Source organism: Ruditapes philippinarum, unplaced genomic scaffold, assembly GCF_026571515.1.
Source record: "Ruditapes philippinarum isolate M1 unplaced genomic scaffold, ASM2657151v2 ctg1886_1_1_1_1, whole genome shotgun sequence".
Classification (NCBI taxonomy): domain Eukaryota; kingdom Metazoa; phylum Mollusca; class Bivalvia; order Venerida; family Veneridae; genus Ruditapes; species Ruditapes philippinarum.
In genome coordinates, this window is record NW_026862694.1 from 18,962 (window position 1) to 41,404 (window position 22,443).

The 22,443-nt window shown below is 34.5% G+C and overlaps 1 protein-coding gene across 1 annotated transcript in view; it reads left to right on the plus strand.

Annotated features, from left to right (window-relative positions):
- Positions 1-20: 20 nt before the first annotated feature.
- Positions 21-22,443, plus strand: part of LOC132719927 (tudor domain-containing protein 5-like) — a 60,833-nt gene continuing 38,410 nt past the window's right edge. The window contains exons 1-13 of the mRNA XM_060703885.1: positions 21-352; positions 3,558-4,198; positions 6,706-6,818; positions 7,172-7,228; positions 7,663-7,819; positions 8,070-8,203; positions 8,368-8,476; positions 11,793-11,906; positions 15,244-15,397; positions 16,072-16,284; positions 17,185-17,263; positions 18,031-18,111; positions 19,116-19,262. Of these exons, the coding sequence (XP_060559868.1) occupies positions 180-352; positions 3,558-4,198; positions 6,706-6,818; positions 7,172-7,228; positions 7,663-7,819; positions 8,070-8,203; positions 8,368-8,476; positions 11,793-11,906; positions 15,244-15,397; positions 16,072-16,284; positions 17,185-17,263; positions 18,031-18,111; positions 19,116-19,262 (2,172 nt within the window). The 5' untranslated portion in view covers positions 21-179. The remainder of the gene's footprint in view (positions 353-3,557; positions 4,199-6,705; positions 6,819-7,171; positions 7,229-7,662; positions 7,820-8,069; positions 8,204-8,367; positions 8,477-11,792; positions 11,907-15,243; positions 15,398-16,071; positions 16,285-17,184; positions 17,264-18,030; positions 18,112-19,115; positions 19,263-22,443) is intronic.

Sequence of the window (22,443 nt, forward strand, 5' to 3'; positions counted from 1 at the left end):
ATACGAAACTACGAGTGTTTTTGTTAAAAACTGTTTGTTTTGCTTTTCCAGAGAGGATTTGACTTGTGGCGGGAAATAAAGTTGAATAGAATAACGTTTCAGTGCTAAATACCGAAAATATAGTGAATTGAAAGTATAGATAAACTAAATTTTACAAATGAAATAGTTGTCATCTGATAATGTCGGACGCAGCACAGAAAAAAGACGAATTCAAGAAGCACGTGCGTGCACTGCTATTATCATGTCCAGCTGCTCTAACTGTCAGAGAGCTTGAGCGAGACTTTTACAACTTTATTGGAGTCAGATTAGCTTACAGGGATATAGGTTATGCTACCATTGAAGATTTTTTGAGGTATCTGTCTGCAACAAGTCTAAATATTTTGGGGTGGCACGAAATGCTCAATACACTGATTGACAATTTCCCAACTAGCAGACGACAGGCTCTTCTTATTCTTTAGAATTGCGAGTAAAATATATGTAAATTGGTCTGACTTGCAGAGTAGGTTTAACTGTAAATAAAAATACCTTTGGTATGAAACAAATGTTGAAATATATATACTAGAACGAAGCTAAGATTTACAAGCTTTTCATTGATGTAATACATTTTAAAATCAGATATTAAATCGCCCCAAACAACAGACTTCCCGAATTTAAAAAAAGTGTCGGACATTCGGTCTGACCAGCTGACAAACCATGAAATCTGTCGGACCGAAACGAAATGTCAGACCAAATAAAATGAATCAAAATCAAAGGAAAACTTGTGTTTATATTTCTAAGACACTTTTCAGTTTTAATTTTTTCGCTGTAAAAATCTGCACGGTCTGTACAGGGCATTTTCATCTCCTTGTCATACACCAACGATTCACAGTTTTGCTTCCATTTTTCATTAAATTTTGTCTCCGATCTATTCTTTTCATCCTTTTACTGCTGTTCTGCGCGCGCCTCTGACGTATATTTTTGTTTTTCCCAGGTTTGGCACTTTTAGCGACACCATTTTGTATAAATGTGACTTGGATAAAAGCTGGAAAGTCAAACCGATCTGGAATAAAAAATCGTCGGACCTAATCAAAATTTATCGGACATGTCTGTCGGACCGACGTAAACCGGGAAGTCTGAAACAAGCGGTTTATAAACTGCTAAATTTGCATTGTTTTAGCATAAGAGATATCGATTTTACTTGTAGAAAAGGGAAACAACTCGTATTTTTTCACTCAATATACCTTGGTTATTTACATAGTTCATATAGAGACTGTCAATTGGTGTATTATCTGATTATCCCCCAACTGTAATATGCCCCTGTAAACCCTTCTTTATCTAAAATATTTTAGAATATGGCTAGAATATTTTATGTACAATGACTTAAAATACTAGATTTGATATTTCATGCAGCTGATATTTTGACGTCCCAACTGATGACAGAACATTACTAATCATGCCAGGAATCTGACACGCTCGTATTCATCCATTGTGTATGCAATGTAGTAAAGTGAAGCATATCCCCAAATAACTATGTATAAATTGTTGATAAGCCAAGCATTGACAAATAAAAAACTTATTATATCCTAGTCAGAGACTTGTTATAGCAGGGTTGTTTTTACTATATTACTGTAGCCATTTAACGGCTACTTCCCCACCTGAAAAAAAATTCCCCTTGAGCTGAAAAATTTCCCTTGATCTAAAAAAAATCATCATTTATGACTTGTTTGCTTTAAAAAAAATCGCTTTTTTTTGTTAAAATCGCCGTTATTTACATTTAGAACATACATGTTGAACCATTTCCGTTTCCTCAAGAAAACAGAACAATACACAAGATTATTTCAGACATAATTCATGATAAAAAGTCAATTAAAATTAATATTTTTGTCTTAAAATGAGAAAATATGCTCTTTATTTTGTAGCAAAATACAGATACATAACAAAATGGTACAAACCTTCCAAAAAAGAAAGAATGTACCATGGATGGCACAGTGTTGAGTGTCAAAAGGTCAAGGTCACTTGTGCAAACAATGGAATTTTTACACTTTTTCTTATGCAGCCTTTATTATTTTTTTAGCTCACCTGTCACAGTGACAGGGTGAGCTTTTGTGATCGCTTTTTGTCCGGCATCTGTCTGTAAACTTTTACTTTAAATGACATCTCCTCATAAACCACTAAGCCAATTTCATCCAAACTTCACAGGAATGTTCCTTTGGTGGTCACCTTTTAAAAATTGTTCAAAGAATTTAATTCCATGCAGAACTCTGGTTGCCATGGCAACCGAAAGATAAAACTTTAAATATCTTCTTTTAAAAAACCCAAAGAGCTAGAGCTAAGATATGTAGCATGAAACATCTTCTAATGAGTGTCTACCAAGTTTGTTCAAATAAAAGCCCTGGGGTCAAAATTGGCCCCGCCCCAGGGGGTCATTGATTTTCCCTATATGCATATAGTAAAAACTTAAAAAATCTTCTTATAAAGAACTCAAAGAGCTAGAGCTAAGATAATTAGCATGAAACATGTTCTAATGGGTGTCTACCAAGTTTGTTCAAATAAAAGCCTTGGGGGTAAAAATTGGCCCCGCCCCAGGGGTCATTGATTTTCCTTATATGTGTATTGCAAAAACTTAAAAAATCTTCTTTCAAAAAACTCAAATAGCTAGAGTTTAGATATTAAGCATGAAACATCTATTAGTGAGTGTCTACAAAGTTTGTTCAAATAAAAGCCCTGGGATCAAAATTGGCCCCGCCATGGGGGTCATTGATTTTCCCTATATGTGTATAGCAAAAACTTAAAAATCCTCTTTCAAAAAACCCAAATAGCTAGAGTTTAGATATTAAGCATGAAACATCTTCTAGTAAATGTCTACAAAGTTTGTTCAAATAAAAGCCCTGGGGTCAAAACTGGCCCTGCCCCAGGGGTGTCATTGTTTTTAATATATGTGTATAGTAAAAACTTAAAAACTCTTCTTTTAAAAAACCCAATGAGCTATAGCTTAGATGTTTAGCATGAAACATCTTATGGGTGTCTACCAAGTTTGTTCAAATAAAAGTCCTTGGGTTAAAATTGGCCCTGCCCGGGGTTGGGAGAGGTCATTGTTTTTCATTATATGTGTGAAGTAAAAACTTAACATCATGAAACATCTTCTAATGGGTGTCTTCCAAGCTTGTTCAAATAAAAGCCCTGGGGTTTAAACTGGCCCCGCTCTGGGGGCCTATATACAGGTGAGCGACCTCAAGGCCATCATGGCCCTCTTGTTTATTTTTTTGCCAATAGTTGTTTCCTGTTTAGAACGAACATAAGTTTTGTTGAGTTAGGGGGTCACTGGGTTCATGGTCAAGGTCTTGCATTTATGTATTTGATAAATTTTTAATTGTAAGTTGAATATTTTTTACTTCTTCACATAGCAATGTCATGCCACCTTATATTTTTTACAATTTAAAATCTTTCAAGTTATATAACTGTGTTTACAATTTTATTGGCAATTTTTCTGTCTATGAATTATCAATAGGTAAACCTTTTCTTGACAAGAATCTGGGCTGTGAGCATATGTGTTTAGTAACATATGTTCTTGTTTTCAGAGATATAGACGATGCTGTCCAAATATCATACAAGAATGGGGTAATGACACTTACAGCTAATGCAGATGATACAACTAAACATATACAAAGGCTTGTGTCTAGACAGAAAGTATCAAACAAGCAAAAGTATGCTGTGTATCGCAATAGAGGGGGTGGTGGTCCCCCACGAATGTATCAGGGAAACAATCGTTATCCTAGAAGGTCGGCTTCAAATTTGGCTCCTCCCCAACCGATGGTTCCAGCATACGTGAGGAGGCAGATTAAAGATTTGTTCCGTTCGTTCCCGAATGGTATACCCGTCACACACTTAGACAGTGCTTTCTCTAGAATGTATGGAACTGGTATAAATTATAGGCATTATGGCTTTCAAAACCAGTACGAGTTTTTACAGTCATTAAAAGATATAATCAAAGTTGAAGAGGTTGAAAGGGGAGAATGGCGAGTGTTTCCTGTGGATAATATCGGCAATAGAGAAACTAGAGAACTGCCCCCTAGACTGCAGGCAAAGGCAAATAACCAGCTCAACATGCAGACGTCCCAGGAAAATTATCAAGCACCGCAACCTGTACAGCATTCGGCTGTTCAAGAACAACAACGGCCACAAGAAAACAATCGTCGCAGAAGACCATCAAAAGGGAGAGGTTTGTGTTTTGTATTTTATTATTAAACCCCCGCACAACAAAGTTGTAAGGGGGGTATACTGGAATCAGCTTGTCCGTCCGGCTGTCCGTCGGTTTTTTCTTGTCCGCCCAATAACTTAAGATTCCTTTGACCCTTAGTCTTCATATTTGGCATGGAGGTTAGTCATGATTAGTAGATGACCCCTATTGATTTTGAGGTCAAAGGTCAAGGTCACAGGGGCCTTGACTTCAAAAAGCTTGTCCGCCCAATAACTTAAGATTCCTTTGACCTACAGTCTTCATATTTGGCATGGAGGTTAGTCATTAGTAGATGACCCCTATTGATTTTGAGGTCACCAGGTTAAAGGTCAAGGTCACAGGGGCCTTGACTTCAAAAAGCTTGTCCGCCCAATAACTTAAGATTCCTTTGACCCTTAGTCTTCATATTTGGCATGGAGGTTAGTCATGATTAGTAGATGACCCCTATTGATTTTGAGGTCACCAGGTTAAAGGTCAAGGTCACAGGGGCCTTGACTTCAAAAAGCTTGTCCGCCCAATAACTTAAGATTCCTTTGACCTACAGTCTTCATATTTGGCATGGAGGTTAGTCATGATTAGTAGATGACCCCTATTGATTTTGAGGTCACCAGGTTAAAGGTCAAGGTCACAGGGGCCTTGACTTCAAAAAGCTTGTCCGCCCAATAACTTAAGATTCTTCTCACAGTCTTCATATTTGGCATGGAGGTTAGTCATGATTAGTAGATGACCCCTATTGACTTTGAGGTCACCAGGTCAAAGGTCAAGGTCACAGGGGCCTTGACTTCAAAAGCTTTTCCGCCCTATAACTTAAGATTCCTTTGACCTACAGTCTTCATATTTGGCATGGAGGTTAGTCATGATTAGTAGATGACCCCTATTGATTTTGAGGTCACCAGGTCAAAGTCAAGGTCACAGGTGACCCCTAATGATTTTGAGGTCACCAGGTCAAAGGTCAAGGTCACAGGGGCCTTGACTTCAAAAAGCTTGTCCGCCCAATAACTTAAGATTCCTTTGACCCACAGTCTTCATATTTGGAATGGAGGTTAGTCATGATTAGAAGATGACCCCTATTGATTTTGAGGTCACCAGGTCAAAGGTCACAGGGACTTTGACTTCAAAAAGTTTGTCAGCCCAATAACTTTAGATTCCTTTGACCCACAGTCTTCATATTTGGCATGGATGTTGATCATGATTAGTAGATGACCCCTTTTGATTTTGAGGTCACTGGATCAAAGGTCAAGGTCATAGGGACTTTGACTTCAAAAAGTTTGTCCACCCATTAACTTAAGATTCCTTTGACCCACAGTCTTCATATTTGGCATGGATGTTGATCATGACTATAAGGTGACCCCTATTGATTTTGAGGTCACTGGGTCATAGGTCAAGGTCACAGGGACCTTGACAAAAAAAGCTTTTCTTCTCAATTGCTAAAGAATGTCCTGTCCGCAATGTATTGATTTTGACATTTTCACATTTGAAGCATGTAGAATACATAACTTGGCAATGCACTGGCTTAGTAACCTCAGATTTGGCAGGGAGGTTGTCCTTGAGCTCTAAATATCCACTGTTGATTCTGACAAAGTGGTATGCGGGGGTATTCACGCCATGATAGTGGCAGTTCTAGTTTATCAAGCTTTAGAATCGTGAAATCTGTATGGAAAAATGTTCAGAAAGTGTCTGGTTGTTGGTCTGAAAATGTAGCCAATTGAGACTTTTAATTTAGCATGTAGGGGACAGCAGCAAGGTGGAATTGTTCTTCAAATAAGATTTCCATGATAATAATACGTTTCTTGTTAATGTTACCATTTCCCCCTCAAAATAGTATGTTTTTTTCCCTCCTCAAATGCGATATTTCCCCCCCATACGGCAGACCGAATTTGCCTGCAATGAATATCATTTTTTGCAACTTACAGCCGAAAAATGTTTTGTTTTATGCCTGTAAGACTTACTGTGAAGCAAGGTTGTTTACAAATCGTTCCTGACTAGGTAAGGGGAGCTACTCTCCGCATCCCAACAAGTTTCACATGGGACGCTTTAAATTCTACCGTCGATATTTTAGATCTGTAAATAAAGAAAAAGCGACATATTTTAAAATTATGTTGCAAGAGTTGCTCCCCTTTTCTACCTCAAAGAAAAGAATGTCACAGAACAGAAAATCTTACAGTGGTAAGTGGTATATTAAAATATGCACAGGATTCTTTTTCTTTTCTCCTGATTTGTGAAGAAATAAAATTGCTTTTTCCCCCTCCAAAGGGCACCGAACTCCTTCCCCCAAAAGTGAAAAAAAACACTGGTTACACAAAGTGTCATCTAACCTGCTCTGAACTAAATAGACCCAGTCTGAAAATTGCAAAATAACATTTATGATATTTTTGCTTCTTGTTACTTTTAAACATACATGTTGTGCAACAATATTTCGTTCTTGACAATGAAAAAATGAGATTGAGCGTAACATCACATTAGCATTTATTTAGACAAATACATTTCAGGTCGAAGAAGGGAGAATTCCGGTGACAGCGATATTGTTGTAGGTCAAGATGCTCGCAGTGTCTCCTCTACAAGTTCTCATAATGAAGATCACCTGGAGCAAGAAATTCAACAGGTTGGTATGATTTGTCACGTTTTTAACTCACACTAGCATATGGAGCCATGTATCTGAAACAGGCTGATTTGTTGTTGAAATATTATTGTCTTACAGAATTTTTTCCCTTTATAAGAAAGGCCTGTTGTTTTTGCCGTACATGTATATAAGCACACAGATGAAATTGGTGTTAGCACACAGATGAAAGCAGTTTAAGTATTTTTTATGGGTAATTATTATGATTAAGGTGAGTTAATTTCTGTTTATTGTTTTGTCGAACTGTTGTTAGTCATAACCTGCTATTTGTTAAACCATCAAGATTTTGTATTGTTCCAAAGATATTGTAAGGTTTTTTCCTCTTCTCTATTTCATAGGTTTTGGAGAAGAATCCTGGTGGAATTTGGGCAAATCAATTTCCAAAGGAGTTTGAAGTAAGTTCACATTTTTGTTAAAAAAAATGTTTCAAAAAGGGTGAGAGAGTAAGATAATCCTGAAAATCTTATAACAATGGGTCCCCTTATTGCTGATGGGTTACCTTTACGGGTTGAGGCACCAGAATTGTAGACATTGTTTATCCCTGCATGATCTTAAAAGGTGACTAAATGGGATCTAATTACTGGAGTCTATGCACCTATTAGCAGTTGAGATTATTTTGACCTCTGGTGTTGCTTTGACTTTTGTAACACCTGAGGTTAGCCAAAATCCTTCGTCGTGTTTCTACACTATATAATATTTATTGTGTTTATCGCCATAAAACCAAACAAAACAAACAAACTAATAATGAGCTATTCAAGTTCGGTAGGCCAAATTTTGTGTGATAGAAATAACTATATATGAAGTATTCATGTTAATATTTTGCTTTCAGGCAGTACATGGCCGACAGCTTGATTACAGGGAGCACGGTTATTTGAGTGTAATAGATTTCCTGTCTGCAATGCCTGATACAGTTGGGACAGTACGGCCAAATCCACGCGGAGACTGGATGGTTTATGATGCAAGATTACCTGAGCCTGGTAAAAAAGGTAAAAAGAGAGAGAAAATTGATGTGATATGTTACAGATGAGTGATTATTTATCTTAGTTACTATTCACTGGTTCAGAGAATAAATTATGTGCCCCTTTACAAAGGTATAAATTTTCCCTCTATAACAACCAAAATTTTCATATCCCAAAGGGTTTTTCCCCTCATAGGTTGTAATGTAACTGAAAAGACCTCATTTGATATTCAAGAAATATTGCAGTATCTCAATGCTTATCAAATTTATATTTTCAGAAACAAAAAAACAACGAAGCCCTCATAATAGTGGTGGTCATTCAACAGAATCGGAGGTCAAAGAAACGATACAAACCATTCTGAACAGTCGACCTTATGGTGTTCCTGTCAAAAAGTTCCCAGAAGTTTTCAAGGTTTGTCTCAAGATATATGTCTTTATTCAGTTTCCAGAACTTTATTACCCTGCTTGTAGGGTTTTTGTAAGTAAAATTACAAATCAAGGATCTAGTCTTGAGAAGTAATGATTTGTTGTATTATCATAAATTTCATTACCATCATGATTTATTTTCTATTACAGGAATATACTGGGAGAAATTTGCCATTATCAGAACTTGGATTTGACTCATCAGAAGACCTCTGTCTTGCCATGGAAGATTCAATTATTCAATTAGCTTACAATGGAAATGGTAAGCATTTTTACAGATTATCATGCAGGATGATCCTCTTATAGGGTTTGAATATTGTAGGGAATATAAATCTTCATATTGTGATTATATTGTAATTTCATGACAATATATATTTATTAGTTTTTATGCCCCCTCTACTGTTGGTGGCAGAGAATTGCCATTGCTGTCCATCCAGCATTTGTAGACTGACAAAACAAGAAAATGTGGGGAAATCCATGTCCTGTAGACACATTTCTAGTTACCAGCTGACTTGCTATTATGGTTGGCAATTGTTCAACAAACAGCATTTGTTGTTGAAAGAAAATGCCAATGTTAATGTATTCCATTGTCATTTACAGAAATGATATATTCATTTGTTATTTACATAAATGATAATGTATTCCATTGTTATTTACAGAAATGATAATGTATTCCATTGTTTTTTACAGAAATGATAATGTATTCTATTGTCCTTTACAGAAATGATAATGTATTCTATTGTCCTTTACAGAAATGATAAAGTATTTCTATTGTCCTTTACATAAATGATAATGTAGATAATGTATTCATTTGTTATGTACTTAAATGATAATGTATTCTATTGTTATGTACAGAAATGATTATGTATTCCATTGTCCTTCACAGAAATGATAATGTATTCCATTGTCCTTCACAGAAATGATAATGTATTCTATTGTTCTTCACAGAAATGATAATGTATTCTATTGTTCTTCACAGAAATGATAATGTATTCTATTGTTCTTCACAGAAATGATAATGTTTAAAGAAATGATAATGTATTATATTGTCCTTAATAAAAATGATAATGTATTCTATTGACCTTAACATAAATGATAGTGTATTCTATTGTTATGCCCCCATTTCGAAGAAAAGGGGGTATATTGCTTTGCACTTGTCGGTCCGTCGGTCCGTCGGTCCGTCGGTCCGTAGACCAAATGGTTTCCGAGTGATAACTTAAGAACCCTTAGGCCTAGGAACTTCAAACTTGGTATGGTGATTGGTCATGACCAGTAGATGACCCCTATTGATTTTGGGGTCAAGGGGTCAAAGGTCAAGGTCACATTGACCTTGTAAGCAAAAACGGTTTCCGATCAATAACTAAAGAACCTTAAGGCCTAGGAACTTCAAACTTGATATGGTGATTGGTCATGATCAGTAGATGATCCCTATTGATTTTGGGGTCAAGGGGTCAAAGGTCAAGGTCACATTGACCTTGTAAGCAAAAACGGTTTCCGATCAATAACTAAAGAACCTTAAGGCCTAGGAACTTCAAACTTGATATGGTGATTGGTCATGATCAGTAGATGATCCCTATTGATTTTGGGGTCAAGGGGTCAAAGGTCAAGGTCACATTGACCTTGTAAGCAAAAACGGTTTCCGATCAATAACTAAAGAACCCTTAGGCCTAGGAACTTCAAACTTGGTATGATTATTGGTCATGACCAGTAGATGACCCCTATTGATATTGGGGTTAAGGGGTCAAAGGGCAAGGTCACTTTGACCTTGTAGGTAAAAATGCTTTCAAATCAATAACTTAAGAACCCTTTGGCCTAGGAACTTCAAACATGGTATGGTGATTGGTCATGACCAGCAGATGACCTATTGATTTTGGGGTCAAGGGGTCAAAGGTCAAGGTCACATTGACCTTGTATGTTAAAACGGTTTCCGATCAATTAACTAAAAATGCTTAGGCCTAGGAACTTCAAACTTTGTATGATGATTGGTCGTGACCAGCAGATGACCCCTATTGAGATTTGGGTCAAGGGGTCAAAGGTTAAGGTCATGACCAGTAGATACTTGATAACCCTTATTAATTGTTTGATCACTGGGTCAGAAGTCATAATAACCTTATCACATGACTAATTGGCTGCTGATAGGGGGCATACATGTTTTACAAACATATCTTGTTCTTCACAGAAATGATCATATATTCTATTGTCCTTTACAGAAATGATAATGTATTCTATTGTCCTTTACAGAAATGATACATTCACGTGAGCTCTCCTACTTTTAGCGGGAGACTCCCACTTTCTGCAGCCATATTTTCAAAGATTTTACTTAAAATAAGGGCTATTTTCACAAATTTAAGAAATCTCCCTATTTTTGATGTCAGAACTTCCTTCTTTGTTTATTGCAAATTCTAAAATCTTCCTCTTTTTGAAGAAAAATCTCCCACTTGATCTTTAAAAAAAGGTTCACATGTATGATGATAATGTATTCTATTGTCCTTTACAGAAATGATAATATATTCAATTGTCCTTTACAGAAATGATAATGTAGTCTATTGTCCTTTACAGAAATGATAATGTATTCTATTGTCCTTTACAGAAATGATAATGTATTCTCTTTTCCTTTACAGAAATGATAATGTATTCTATTGTCCTTTACAGAAATGATAATGTTTTCTTTTGTTTATTACAGAAATGATTTGTATTCTATTGTCCTTTACAGAAATGATAATGTATTCTTTTGTTTAATACAGAAATGATAATGTATTCTATTGTCCTTTACAGAAATGATAATGTTTTCTTTTGTTTATTACAGAAATGATAATGTATTCTATTGTCCTTTACAGAAATGATAAAGTATTCTTTTGTTTATTACAGAAATGATAATGTATTCTATTTTCCTTTACAGAAATGATAATGTATTCTATTGTCTTTACAGAAATGATAATGTATTCTATTGTCTTTACAGAAATGATAATGTATTCTATTGTCCTTTACAGAAATGATAATGTATTCTCTTTTCCTTTACAGAAATGATAATGTATTCTATTGTCCTTTACAGAAATGATAATGTTTTCTTTTGTTTATTACAGAAATGATTTGTATTCTATTGTCCTTTACAGAAATGATAATGTATTCTTTTGTTTAATACAGAAATGATAATGTATTCTATTGTCCTTTACAGAAATGATAATGTTTTCTTTTGTTTATTACAGAAATGATAATGTATTCTATTGTCCTTTACAGAAATGATAATGTATTCTTTTGTTTATTACAGAAATGATAATGTATTCTATTTTCCTTTACAGAAATGATAATGTATTCTATTGTCCTTTACAGAAATGATAATGTATTCTTTTGTTTATTACAGAAATGATAATGTATTCTATTGTCCTTTACAGAAATGATAATGTATTCTACTTTCCTTTACAGAAATGATAATGTATTCTATTTTCCTTTACAGAAATGATAATGTATTCTTTTGTTTATTACAGAAATGATAATGTATTCTATTGTCCTCTACAGAAATGATAATGTATTCTATTGTCCTTTACAGATATAATAATGTATTTCATTTTTATTTACAGAAATGATAATGTATTCCATTGATATAGAGATGTCAGTAACCGATCGTGAATCTAGTCCCACACCGCCACCTCCAGGTATTCCAAATTCAGAAGATTATCCTGCAGATGCTGTTGGTATGATGTTTTCATATATCTAAAAGGTTCTGTACATGTACAGATTTGCCAAACTACTCAAAGATTAAAGGTTTTAATACTGTTGATCTCTCAATACTTTCCTTTTTAGGAACATCTTTGTGGCGAGTGTTTACAGTCATTGACCTTTTGCCTCTCACCGCTGTAGGTTCGAGCCACACAAGCATATTCATGTCAGTAAGCTTTCTAGCTAGCTTGAGATACGTCAGTGATTCTACTCACTTTCTCAGGTGCCCGTTTAGGCCTGAAATAACATACAGGGGGCGCAGCTGAGGTCTTCCTTCACCAGTAAAGCTGGAAAGTTGCCATGACCTATTTTTTGTTGCATATATTTTGGATGCCAAAGATATTTCATATAAAGTGTCAAGAGCATTTTCTAAAATATGATAACAAGATCAACAAGGAAAGGCGGCGTTCAATGAACGCAACCCCCATATGACCCAGCAACAAGAACCAACGGCAAGGAGCCCAGGCGGACCCCGAACAAAAACAGGACAGGGCAAAGACAGAGCACGGACAGGTTAATCATTAAATGATGATTAATCTGGAACTGATTAGGAATTCAAAGAAAATAACAATAGGCCCACAAAGGGGAAGGGGACAGGAGACCGGGGGAAGGGGGGGGGTAATTAAAGAAATAAAAACTAGAGGCAATGGGGAAGATACTTACCGTAGACTAGAAAACAACAAGGGACACAAGCAAAAGTGTCACCAAAACAGTATGAAACATATATTTTCCCTATATAGTAAAATCTTAAAAAATCTTATTTTAAAGAACTCAGAGAGCTAGAGCTAAGATATTTAGCATCAAACATGTTCTAATAGGTGTCTACCAAGTTTGTTCAAATAAAAGCCCTGGGGTCAAAATTGGCCCCGCCCCAGGGGTCATTGATTTTCCTTATATGTGTATAGCAAAAACTTAAAGAAATCTTCTTTGAAAAAACCCAAATAGCTAGAGTTTAGATATTAAGCATGAAACATCTTCTAGTGAGTGTCTACAAAGTTTGTTCAAATAAAAGACCTGGGGTCAAAATTGGCCCCGCCCCGGGGGTCATTGATTTTCCTTATATGTGTATAGCAAAAACTTAAAATCTTCTTTGAAAAAACCCAAATAGCTAGAGTTTAGATATTAAGCATGAAACATCTTCTAGTGAGTGTCTACAAAATTTGTTCAAATAAAAGCCCTGGGGTCAAAACTGGCCCCGCCCCAGGGGTGTCATTGTTTTTAACTATATGTGTATAGTAAAAACTTAAAAAAATCTTCTTTTAAAAAGCCCAATGAGCTAGAGCTTAGATGTTTAGCATGAAACATTTTCTCATGGGTGTCTACTAAGTTTGTTCAAATAAAAGCCCAGGGGTCAAAATTGGCCCCGCCCCAGGGGGTCATTGATTTTCCCTATATGCATATAGTAAAATCTTAAAAAATCTTCTTTTAAAGAACTCAAAGAGCTAGAGCTAAGATATTTAGCATGAAACATGTTCTAATAGGTGTCTACCAAGTTTGTTCAAATAAAAGCCCTGGGGTCAAAATTGGCCCCGCCCCAGGGGTCATTGATTTTCCTTATATGTGTATAGCAAAAACTTAAATAAATCTGCTTTGAAAAAACCCAAATCGCTAGAGTTTAGATATTAAGCATGAAACATCTTTTAGTGAGTGTCTACAAAGTTTGTTCAAATAAAAGACCTGGGGTCAAAATTGGCCCCGCCCCGGGGGTCATTGATTTTCCTTATATGTGTATAGCAAAAACTTAAAATCTTCTTTGAAAAAACCCAAATAGCTAGAGTTTAGATATTAAGCATGAAACATCTTCTAGTGAGTGTCTACAAAGTTTGTTCAAATAAAAGCCCTGGGGTCAAAACTGGCCCTGCCCCAGGGGTGTAATTGTTTTAACTATATGTGTATAGTAAAAACTTAAAAAAATCTTCTTTTAAAAAGCCCAATGAGCTAGAGCTTAGATGTTTAGCATGAAATATTTTCTCATGGGTGTCTACTAAGTTTGTTCAAATAAAAGCCCAGGGGTCAAAATTGGCCCCGCCCCAGGGGGTCATTGATTTTCCCTATATGCATATAGTAAAAACTTAAAAAATCTTCTTTTAAAGAACTCAAAGAGCTAGAGCTAAGATATTTAGCATCAAACATGTTCTAAAAGGTGTCTACCAAGTTTGTTCAAATAAAAGACCTGGGGTCAAAATTGGCCCCGCCCCGGGGGTCATTGATTTTCCTTATATGTGTATTGCAAAAACTTAAAGAAATCTTCTTTGAAAAAACCCAAATAGCTAGAGTTTAGATATTAAGCATGAAACATCTTTTAGTGAGTGTCTACAAAGTTTGTTCAAATAAAAGCCCTGGGGTCAAAATTGGCCCCGCCCAGGGGGTCATTGATTTTCCTTAAATGTGTCTAGCAAAAACTTAAAATCTTCTTTGAAAAAACCCAAATAGCTAGAGTTTAGATATTAAGCATGAAACATCTTCTAGTAAGTGTCTACAAAGTTTGTTCAAATAAAAGCCCTGGGGTCAAAACTGGCCCTCCCCAGCGGTGTCATTGTTTTTAACTATATGTTTATAGTAAAAACTTAAAAAAATCTACTTTTAAAAAGCCCAATGAGCTAGAGCTTAGATGTTTAGCATGAAACATCTTCTTATGGGTGTGTGTGTGGGGGGGGGGGGGCTATATACAGGTGAGCGACCTCAGGGCCATCATGGCCCTCTTGTTATGATATAGGTTGTTTTTCTGTTTTGCATAAACATTTTTCATAATCAATTATTGTTTAAGCATCATTGTAATAGTCAATCTTTTGAAATATATTAATAATTAAACTTGTCTAGAAAGCCAAAAAAATTAGCATAATGTCACTTTAATATGGACTTTTAATTTCAAACATGCTACTCATGATCTTGACTGAATTGTAACTTTTTAACATATACTTATCTATTTCATTATCTATTGATATTTTTATTTATGCAAAGTATGTATGCCGTAAGTTTTTCATTAATGTTTAAAATGTTGTTTTCGCAGTGATATAAAACATCTGTTGCCTATGACACACAATATTATATCTAAAAGTCCATTTATTATAATCATGCTTGTAACAGGGTGGTCATAAATACAAAAAAGATTATGGTTATATAGTTAAAACATCATAAGAAATCTTAAAGAAAATGCAATCAGAATAATGACGAAGTATTCGAGAATTAAAATTCTTACTCCTAACCTTCCCTGAAAAATAACATACATACATACATTCTACTGTCATATCCATACTACTGATATATCTCTGGTTTATAGATATATCTTATGATATAACATTTTAATTTCAGGGCCTGGTTGTCATTTTGTACCTCTGATTTTACCAAACCCAGAACAGTATGTAGAACTATATGTAACAAATGTAGTAAATCCAGGTCTGTTCTGGGTAATGTTACGACATCGGACAAAGTCTCTTGCATTGGAATACTTGATGGATCAACTTGAGTAAGTATTTTAGAAGTTCTTTTGTTTACAAACCATTCAATTGAGGAATTCCTCTTATTTGCTGAAATGTTGCGTGTTCGAAAAATAACCAAGCAATCGGTTACTGATAGCTTGCAAAATCATTATACATAATTATACTCCAGGGACACTTATTTTCGTGGTTATCATCATGGATGTCAATTCAAGAATTTAAACTCCAACGAAAGTCCTTGATGACAAAAGCGAAAAATTTCATGCTTATTATATTAAGGGAATTCACAGCATTACCCAAAGTTTTCTGCATTTTGTTAGTAATATTTATGTAAAAATCATTGAACTTTCATAGATTTAAGGGCATCTGTTTAAAGAATGACTTTATTATAATGTTATGTTGTCAATCTGATTATTAAAACTTGACAACCACTGTCATTCTTATGATTAACACCAAAAATGAATACTATAAATTACCAACATAGTATCTGACTAAAATTAAACCAAATGATAATTACCAACATATTATGTGTCTAAAATCAACCAAATGAATATCAATTATAATCTAAACTAAGTAAATAATCACCCATAACTTGACTTAAAACTTAACTAAAGAAATTTACCATTAGCATTGATGTGACTTACCAAACTGTACAAATAAACAACCATTTCATCAGGTCTTCATCATTTCATGTTTATTTCAGTGAGACGTACAACAAAGACAGGGACATGGATATTTACAGGATGCCCGAGGAATTGATGGTCCCCGGCCAGGTGTGCGCCACCTTGTTTCCGGAAGATAACAATTGGCATAGAGGTGTTATAACTGGCAGTAATGACAAAGGGTTTATTGAAATCTACTATGTAGACTATGGCAACACCAATTTTGTACAGAAAAACATGATTAGATTTTTAAAGTGAGTTCATAATACAATAAATGTGTTTAGATTCTCTGTAGATATGGGATTTAGTTTCAGAAGCATTCTAATTTGTTTATTATTAGGTGTCAAATATAGTTTTCGTATGTCCTTTACTCTTTGAGGTATTGCTTTGAAACTTTGTATACTTTTTAGTGACCACCATTCTTACTTGCAGACAAGAGGACATAACTCTGTCAAGGAGAATGAAAAAAATATGCCCCTTTCTTCTTACAATTTTGGTTAAGTTTTTTCCAACTTATTACTTATTATCACTTAGCTTTGAAACTTTGAATATGTACCTGTTAGTGATCGTCTAGGCAAGTACTTACAATAGTCGAGTGCACTGTCTAACAGACAGCTCTTGTTTAGGGTCCATTTGCTGAGTGGTGAATGTCACTCCTTTGAGTTTGGTTAATTCATATCAGGGTACAAGTGTCTAGGAGTGTAGATAAAGGTTTTGTTTACTTTAAACCATTTGCCCTACTACTGCTGTGGGTTTGAAGCCATTCCAGGGACTTTAGATTCTTTCATGTGGTGAAGCTATCCAGCTAGCTTAATGGAACATTGACATTTAATGAGTGCAGGCATCTAGTTTTCAAAAGTCCATGGTTTTCCTCTTGTACATGCTTGTTTCTGAAGTAATTCTTGAAAGAATATCTGAGGTCTTCTCCCATCAGTAAAGCTGGAATTTTGTCACATGACAGTCATAAAAGCTTGAAACATCTGTTAACATAATTATAAATTCTTTATTTAACAACTGAATGAAAATCAACATGTAGCATGTAATGTCTTGCATTTGCATAATTCGCATTATGATATAGGCATAGAAAGACCAGTTTTTGTAAAGAGTTCAATAACAATACAATTTGATGTTGTATTATTAATTTTTGTTTTCAGAGCTGAATTCCTGACATTGCCAGCCCAGGCTGTTCAAGCAAGGCTTGCCAACACACACCCACCTTCTGGTGTTAATGGGGTATGTAGCAATGTATTACTTTGAATTCTTTTACTGCATTTATTAGTATTGTATTAACTTTAACAGTGACTTTGATGGAGTGGTTATTCATACAGACCTGTTGAAATAGGTTAAAGGTCTTTAGGTTCCTGCTTTTTAGACCCCTGCTTATAGGGGCAGATTTGTCTCTGCTGTCAAGCTGTCCTTCCTATATTGTGAAAACAGTGGGGCATCTATGTCCTTTGGACACATTTCCAGTTGATTCAAAAAGTTGAGTAGCTTTTATAAATAATTTTGTTGATTATCCAACTTCTGATAAGGTCACTTGTTTGACAGTCATATATAATTACATGTTAGTTGTAGACACTAAATCATTTTGAATTGTGTATACAAGGCACTTAAAACAATTGGTCTTTGATTGTTAATCCCAATACTTGAATATTAAATACAGTAGAACTTAGGTTAGTTGAAGGGACTTGCATAAAACCTTTGCATGTCAGGACTTCAACTTCAACGTGAATCGGTCTCAATTTAACGAAAACATTAATAAAGTATGTACTGGAGAAAAAAATCGAGACTTTAATTTTACTTTGATACATTGAGAAAGTCCACTTATCGAAGTTCAACACATAAAAGTTCTACTGTACTACTTACAAGATGTGTGCAAGATGATACACTTTTCTTATTTATCAAAAAGCAGACCTAATGGAACCAAATGTATGATATCCAGGTATTTATTTTGGTTTTAATTTCTCAAGAGTTGAAGAATTTTTATCGTGTATTTTCAGAAATGGAAGAATAAATCTAGAAGTCGTTTACTGGAGCTGACTTGTCATCGTCCATTAGTGGCTTACATCTGTGATGTGAAGGTACTGATATAATAAAATTCTGATACAGATTATTATAAAAGTAGACATCTTTTTGAAATGCTGTTTAACAATTTTTGAGAGAATATCTGAAATCTTTTAATGGCCTTCTTATAAAAGGTAGCAAGGAGACTGTAACATTCTGTTGGTTTTATTACAGGAAATTCAGGAATATTAGATCAATGTACATGACCTTAAAGTCAAACAACCCCTCGGCTATGTTTTCATAAGGAACATTGATATAAATAGTTAATACAGCAGAACTTTAACAAATATTCATCGGAGAGAGCTTTTTTTAGCTTGACTATTCGAAAAATAAGGAGAGATGTACTCATCCCGGCATTGCCGTCACACTTTGGTTAAGTTTTTGCATGCTGGTTGGAACCTAAATACTCCTGAAGGGAGTGGGTTGAAACTTCACACACTTGATCTCTGTGATTATCTGTGTCATAACTATGAGTTACCTTTTACAGAGTTATGCCCCTTTTCTTACTCTCAATTACTGAGAATAATTGAGTGAGCCGTCTAATGGATAACAGTTACTGTTGTTACTGAGAATCATTGAGCACACAGTCTTAAGGAGAGCTATTGTTACTAAGAATAGTTGAGTCCTCAATCATTTGGCCAACTATTGTTACTGAGAATAGTTGAGTCCTCAATCATTTGGCCAACTCTTGTTACTGAGAATAGTTGAGTCCTCAATCATTTGGCCAACTCTTGTTACTGAGAATAGTTGAGTCCTCAATCATTTGGCCAACTCTTGTTACTGAGAATAGTTGAGTCCTCAATCATTTGGCCAACTCTTGTTACTGAGAATAGTTGAGTCCTCAATCATTTGGCCAACTCTTGTTACTGAGAATAGTTGAGTCCTCAATCATTTGGCCAACTCTTGTTACTGAGAATAGTTGAGTCCTCAATCATTTGGCCAACTCTTGTTACTGAGAATAGTTGAGCGGACAGTCTTACAGAAATTTTTGTATTAACTGGTAAAAGTATATATTTTACAGAGCCAGAAGATGTCACTGTGTTTAACAGATACAAATCAATGTGATGTAGATATACATATTAATGATGTTATGGTAAATGATGGTCTAGCTATATTTAAACCAGACGCTGAAGTAGACGCCCCTGCTGACACGAACAAACACTTGATGGTAAGTCAACATTCCACATCTTTAAGGCTCATCATGCCCAAGAAATGTTGTATATTTCTCAAAAGCTTTCTTTATTTTTGGTGTCCTGTTATAGATAAAAAAAATGTAACTCACTTGACAATTATCCAAACCATATTTTGCTTCTGTTGCCTTTTGACAAGCAGTACAGTTATAGAAATTTTGTATTAAAGTAGCTGGATTGCTAATTTTATGTCAAATAATTTGAGCTGTGTCATGACAAAACAAACATAATGGGTTTGCAACCAGCATGGATCTGGATCAAGACCAACCTGCGCATCCACGCAGTCTGATCAGGATCCGTGCTGTTCGCTTACAAACCCTATAACAAGTAGAGAAACTGAGAGTGAACAGCATGGATTGTGATCAGACTGCGCGGATGCGCAGGCTAGTCTGGATCCATCCTGGTCACAAACCCATTATGTTGGTTTTGTCATGGCGTGGCTCATTTAACATTTAGCATTACTTTCAGTTTCATCTGGTTCTGGTGATTGGCATCCAATATATATTCATTCTTTAAACATTATAAAAGCATTTTTGTGCTGTCATTTCTGAGACATAATGACGAATATTAAGTTTTGTTTTAGGCCAATATTTCAAAAGTAAAAGTTGCAGCATTTATCCTAATCTTTGATCATAAAATGATGCTTTACTTACAACCTATTACGATTAAAGGGCCTAATAGACCCAATTGGTAAATGTTGTCGAATTACAGCATTTGGCACCACAACATTGGATTCAAAAATCTTTCAAAAGACTTTTGGAATCTTTAATGTAAGGAAAATATCCAGCTAGCTGACAGAAGTTGTTTATTATACTCAGGGGTACCTGCTAGCTTGTGAAATAATGCACAAATAGGTTATCAAGGTCTTCTCTTGTCAGTAAAGCTGGAATGTCTCCATATATCTTTAAAAAAATTTTACAGATGACTTGAAATATAACTCAAAAAGTACTTTAGCGGTTTTCTTTAAACTTCAAACACTGACAGAGCACATTGGGAGGAAGTAAAATGTGCAGCTTAACTGAAGGAGTGCGACTTCAGGTGACCCTCCATGCATTTTTTTAGGCACAAGAGGGCACAAAAATATAGTACATGGAGAGGCTCTTGAAGTAGTTTTGTTTTATTTGGCAATATATCAAATATTAAAACTTCCTGTTTACACTTTGGAGAATCAAGGGAGAGAACCTGTATATGCATGATTTATTGCTTAATAGTGTTGTGATAGTTATTGCCCTTTTTATGGATAGTGCAGAAAGTTTATAGTGATCCTAGTTGTCAGTCCTGACCAGATATTAGCCATAAATCCTTACTGTTAGTTATTTTGAGGGTTATCATGGAAATTAAACATGGAATTCTCACAATCATAGCACTGCAGCCTGGCCATATTTCATCATGATAAACTTTTGTAAAAATACTTGATTGGCAAATGAAGAACAGATTTGGTTTTGTGAACATGTTATAATAACCATTTTCAAGGATAGTATAATAATTATCCACATAAAAAAGTAAGGTTATTAGGGGCATTTGTTCTGTAATTATATGTTATCAAAAATATATTTGTTCAACAATATTTGTTCAAATAGACCGAATGTTCAGTAAAATTGCCTTGATCATCATGTATGGAATATAGGGAATGAATGTGTACACTAAATAATCATCATCATTTAAGATTTTCTTCGAGAAAAAGACCTAAATCAAACAACCTTGGGATAAAAACGACATTCATATTGATCCAATAACATTACAAATAATTATTTGGCGGAATTAACATAGATATCACAAACCAATCGATTTTTTGGCAAGCTTCCAGCGAATTTTTTAAAGCCCAGTCTATTCAGTAAGGAAATTAATATATTTGTTGACTACCAGTCCAGATTGGTCAGTTGCCAAGTTTGAAAATAAGACGAGGACAACGGTTGGCATTTAACATCACCTTTAGTCTAATTACTTTTTAAAAGCACTTGAAAATCTCACAATCTCTTTTATGGTTAATTAGTTGTAATTACCCTGTCTGCTGTATTTTTCCCATTCAACAATTCAATATATTTCACTATCAGTTAACTTTATTTTTTAGTTGTATAATCATGATTGGGGGGAAAAAGAGCATTGTGTTTATCTACAGGTAGAAATGGGCTCTCTTTTCATGAAATATTTGGTAAAATGCTTAAAAAGTATCTAATAATGAGCAATTGTTACTGTTTTTGATTTATAATTCCATAGGGTACTTGTCACTTTATATTTTTCTGAAAATTTAGTAGGCTTTTGATCTAAAATGGTGGTTTTAGGTAAAAGACCGTTTTTAATAAGATATCTTGTCAACTTGATTGAATTGTTGTTAAAAACTTTGTGTGATTCACAAAGAAGCAGTATACCCAGTTATATATGGGACATGAATGTAAAATAAAAATAAGGATTTCAACAACTACAACAAAAATTCAAAGATTAATATTATTCTTTCTAATATTTTAATCAAGAAAATAAAACTGATCAAATAACAAAATTGTTAATAGTAACAAGTAGATAATAGGCACAAAAAAAATAAGCAAAAAAAAAAATAAATACAAGTAAAACAATGCATGCAAATATGTATGTTTTTGTAATATGCTTTAAAAACAAAAGACTGGTCAGCCATGTATTCTAAACTTCATCTCATTTAAAAGTTTTTTTGTTTTTTTTTCAACAATTTATGTTAATTTTAATGGAAAACATATTTTTTATTGCAGAACTGTATATAATAAATGACTGCAAAATTGTGTCAGTCAAATAACTGGACACAGACACTGGTGACACCTGATACCTGTAGTCTTGAAATTTATCTCATTAAAAATAATTTTATTTTATCAACAATTAACAAAAACATTTTTATTGCAGTATGGTACATAATAAATGACCTCAAAATTCTAGATTGAACAAATAACTGGACTTGTATTTTTGTGTGCCTTACAAGCAATTAAAAAAAAAGATAAATGCAAATTTGATTTAACAAAAACAATACAATAAAGATTTTATAAATCTAACAAGTAAGCATGAATCATATAAATTTTATAACAAACATGGAGTAAGTGTAACATAGCTCACTTCATTGTGATGATAATATAAAATCAAAAGTTTATATAACAAACAAAAATCATACGTTGATGAATGATGTCAATAAAAATTAAC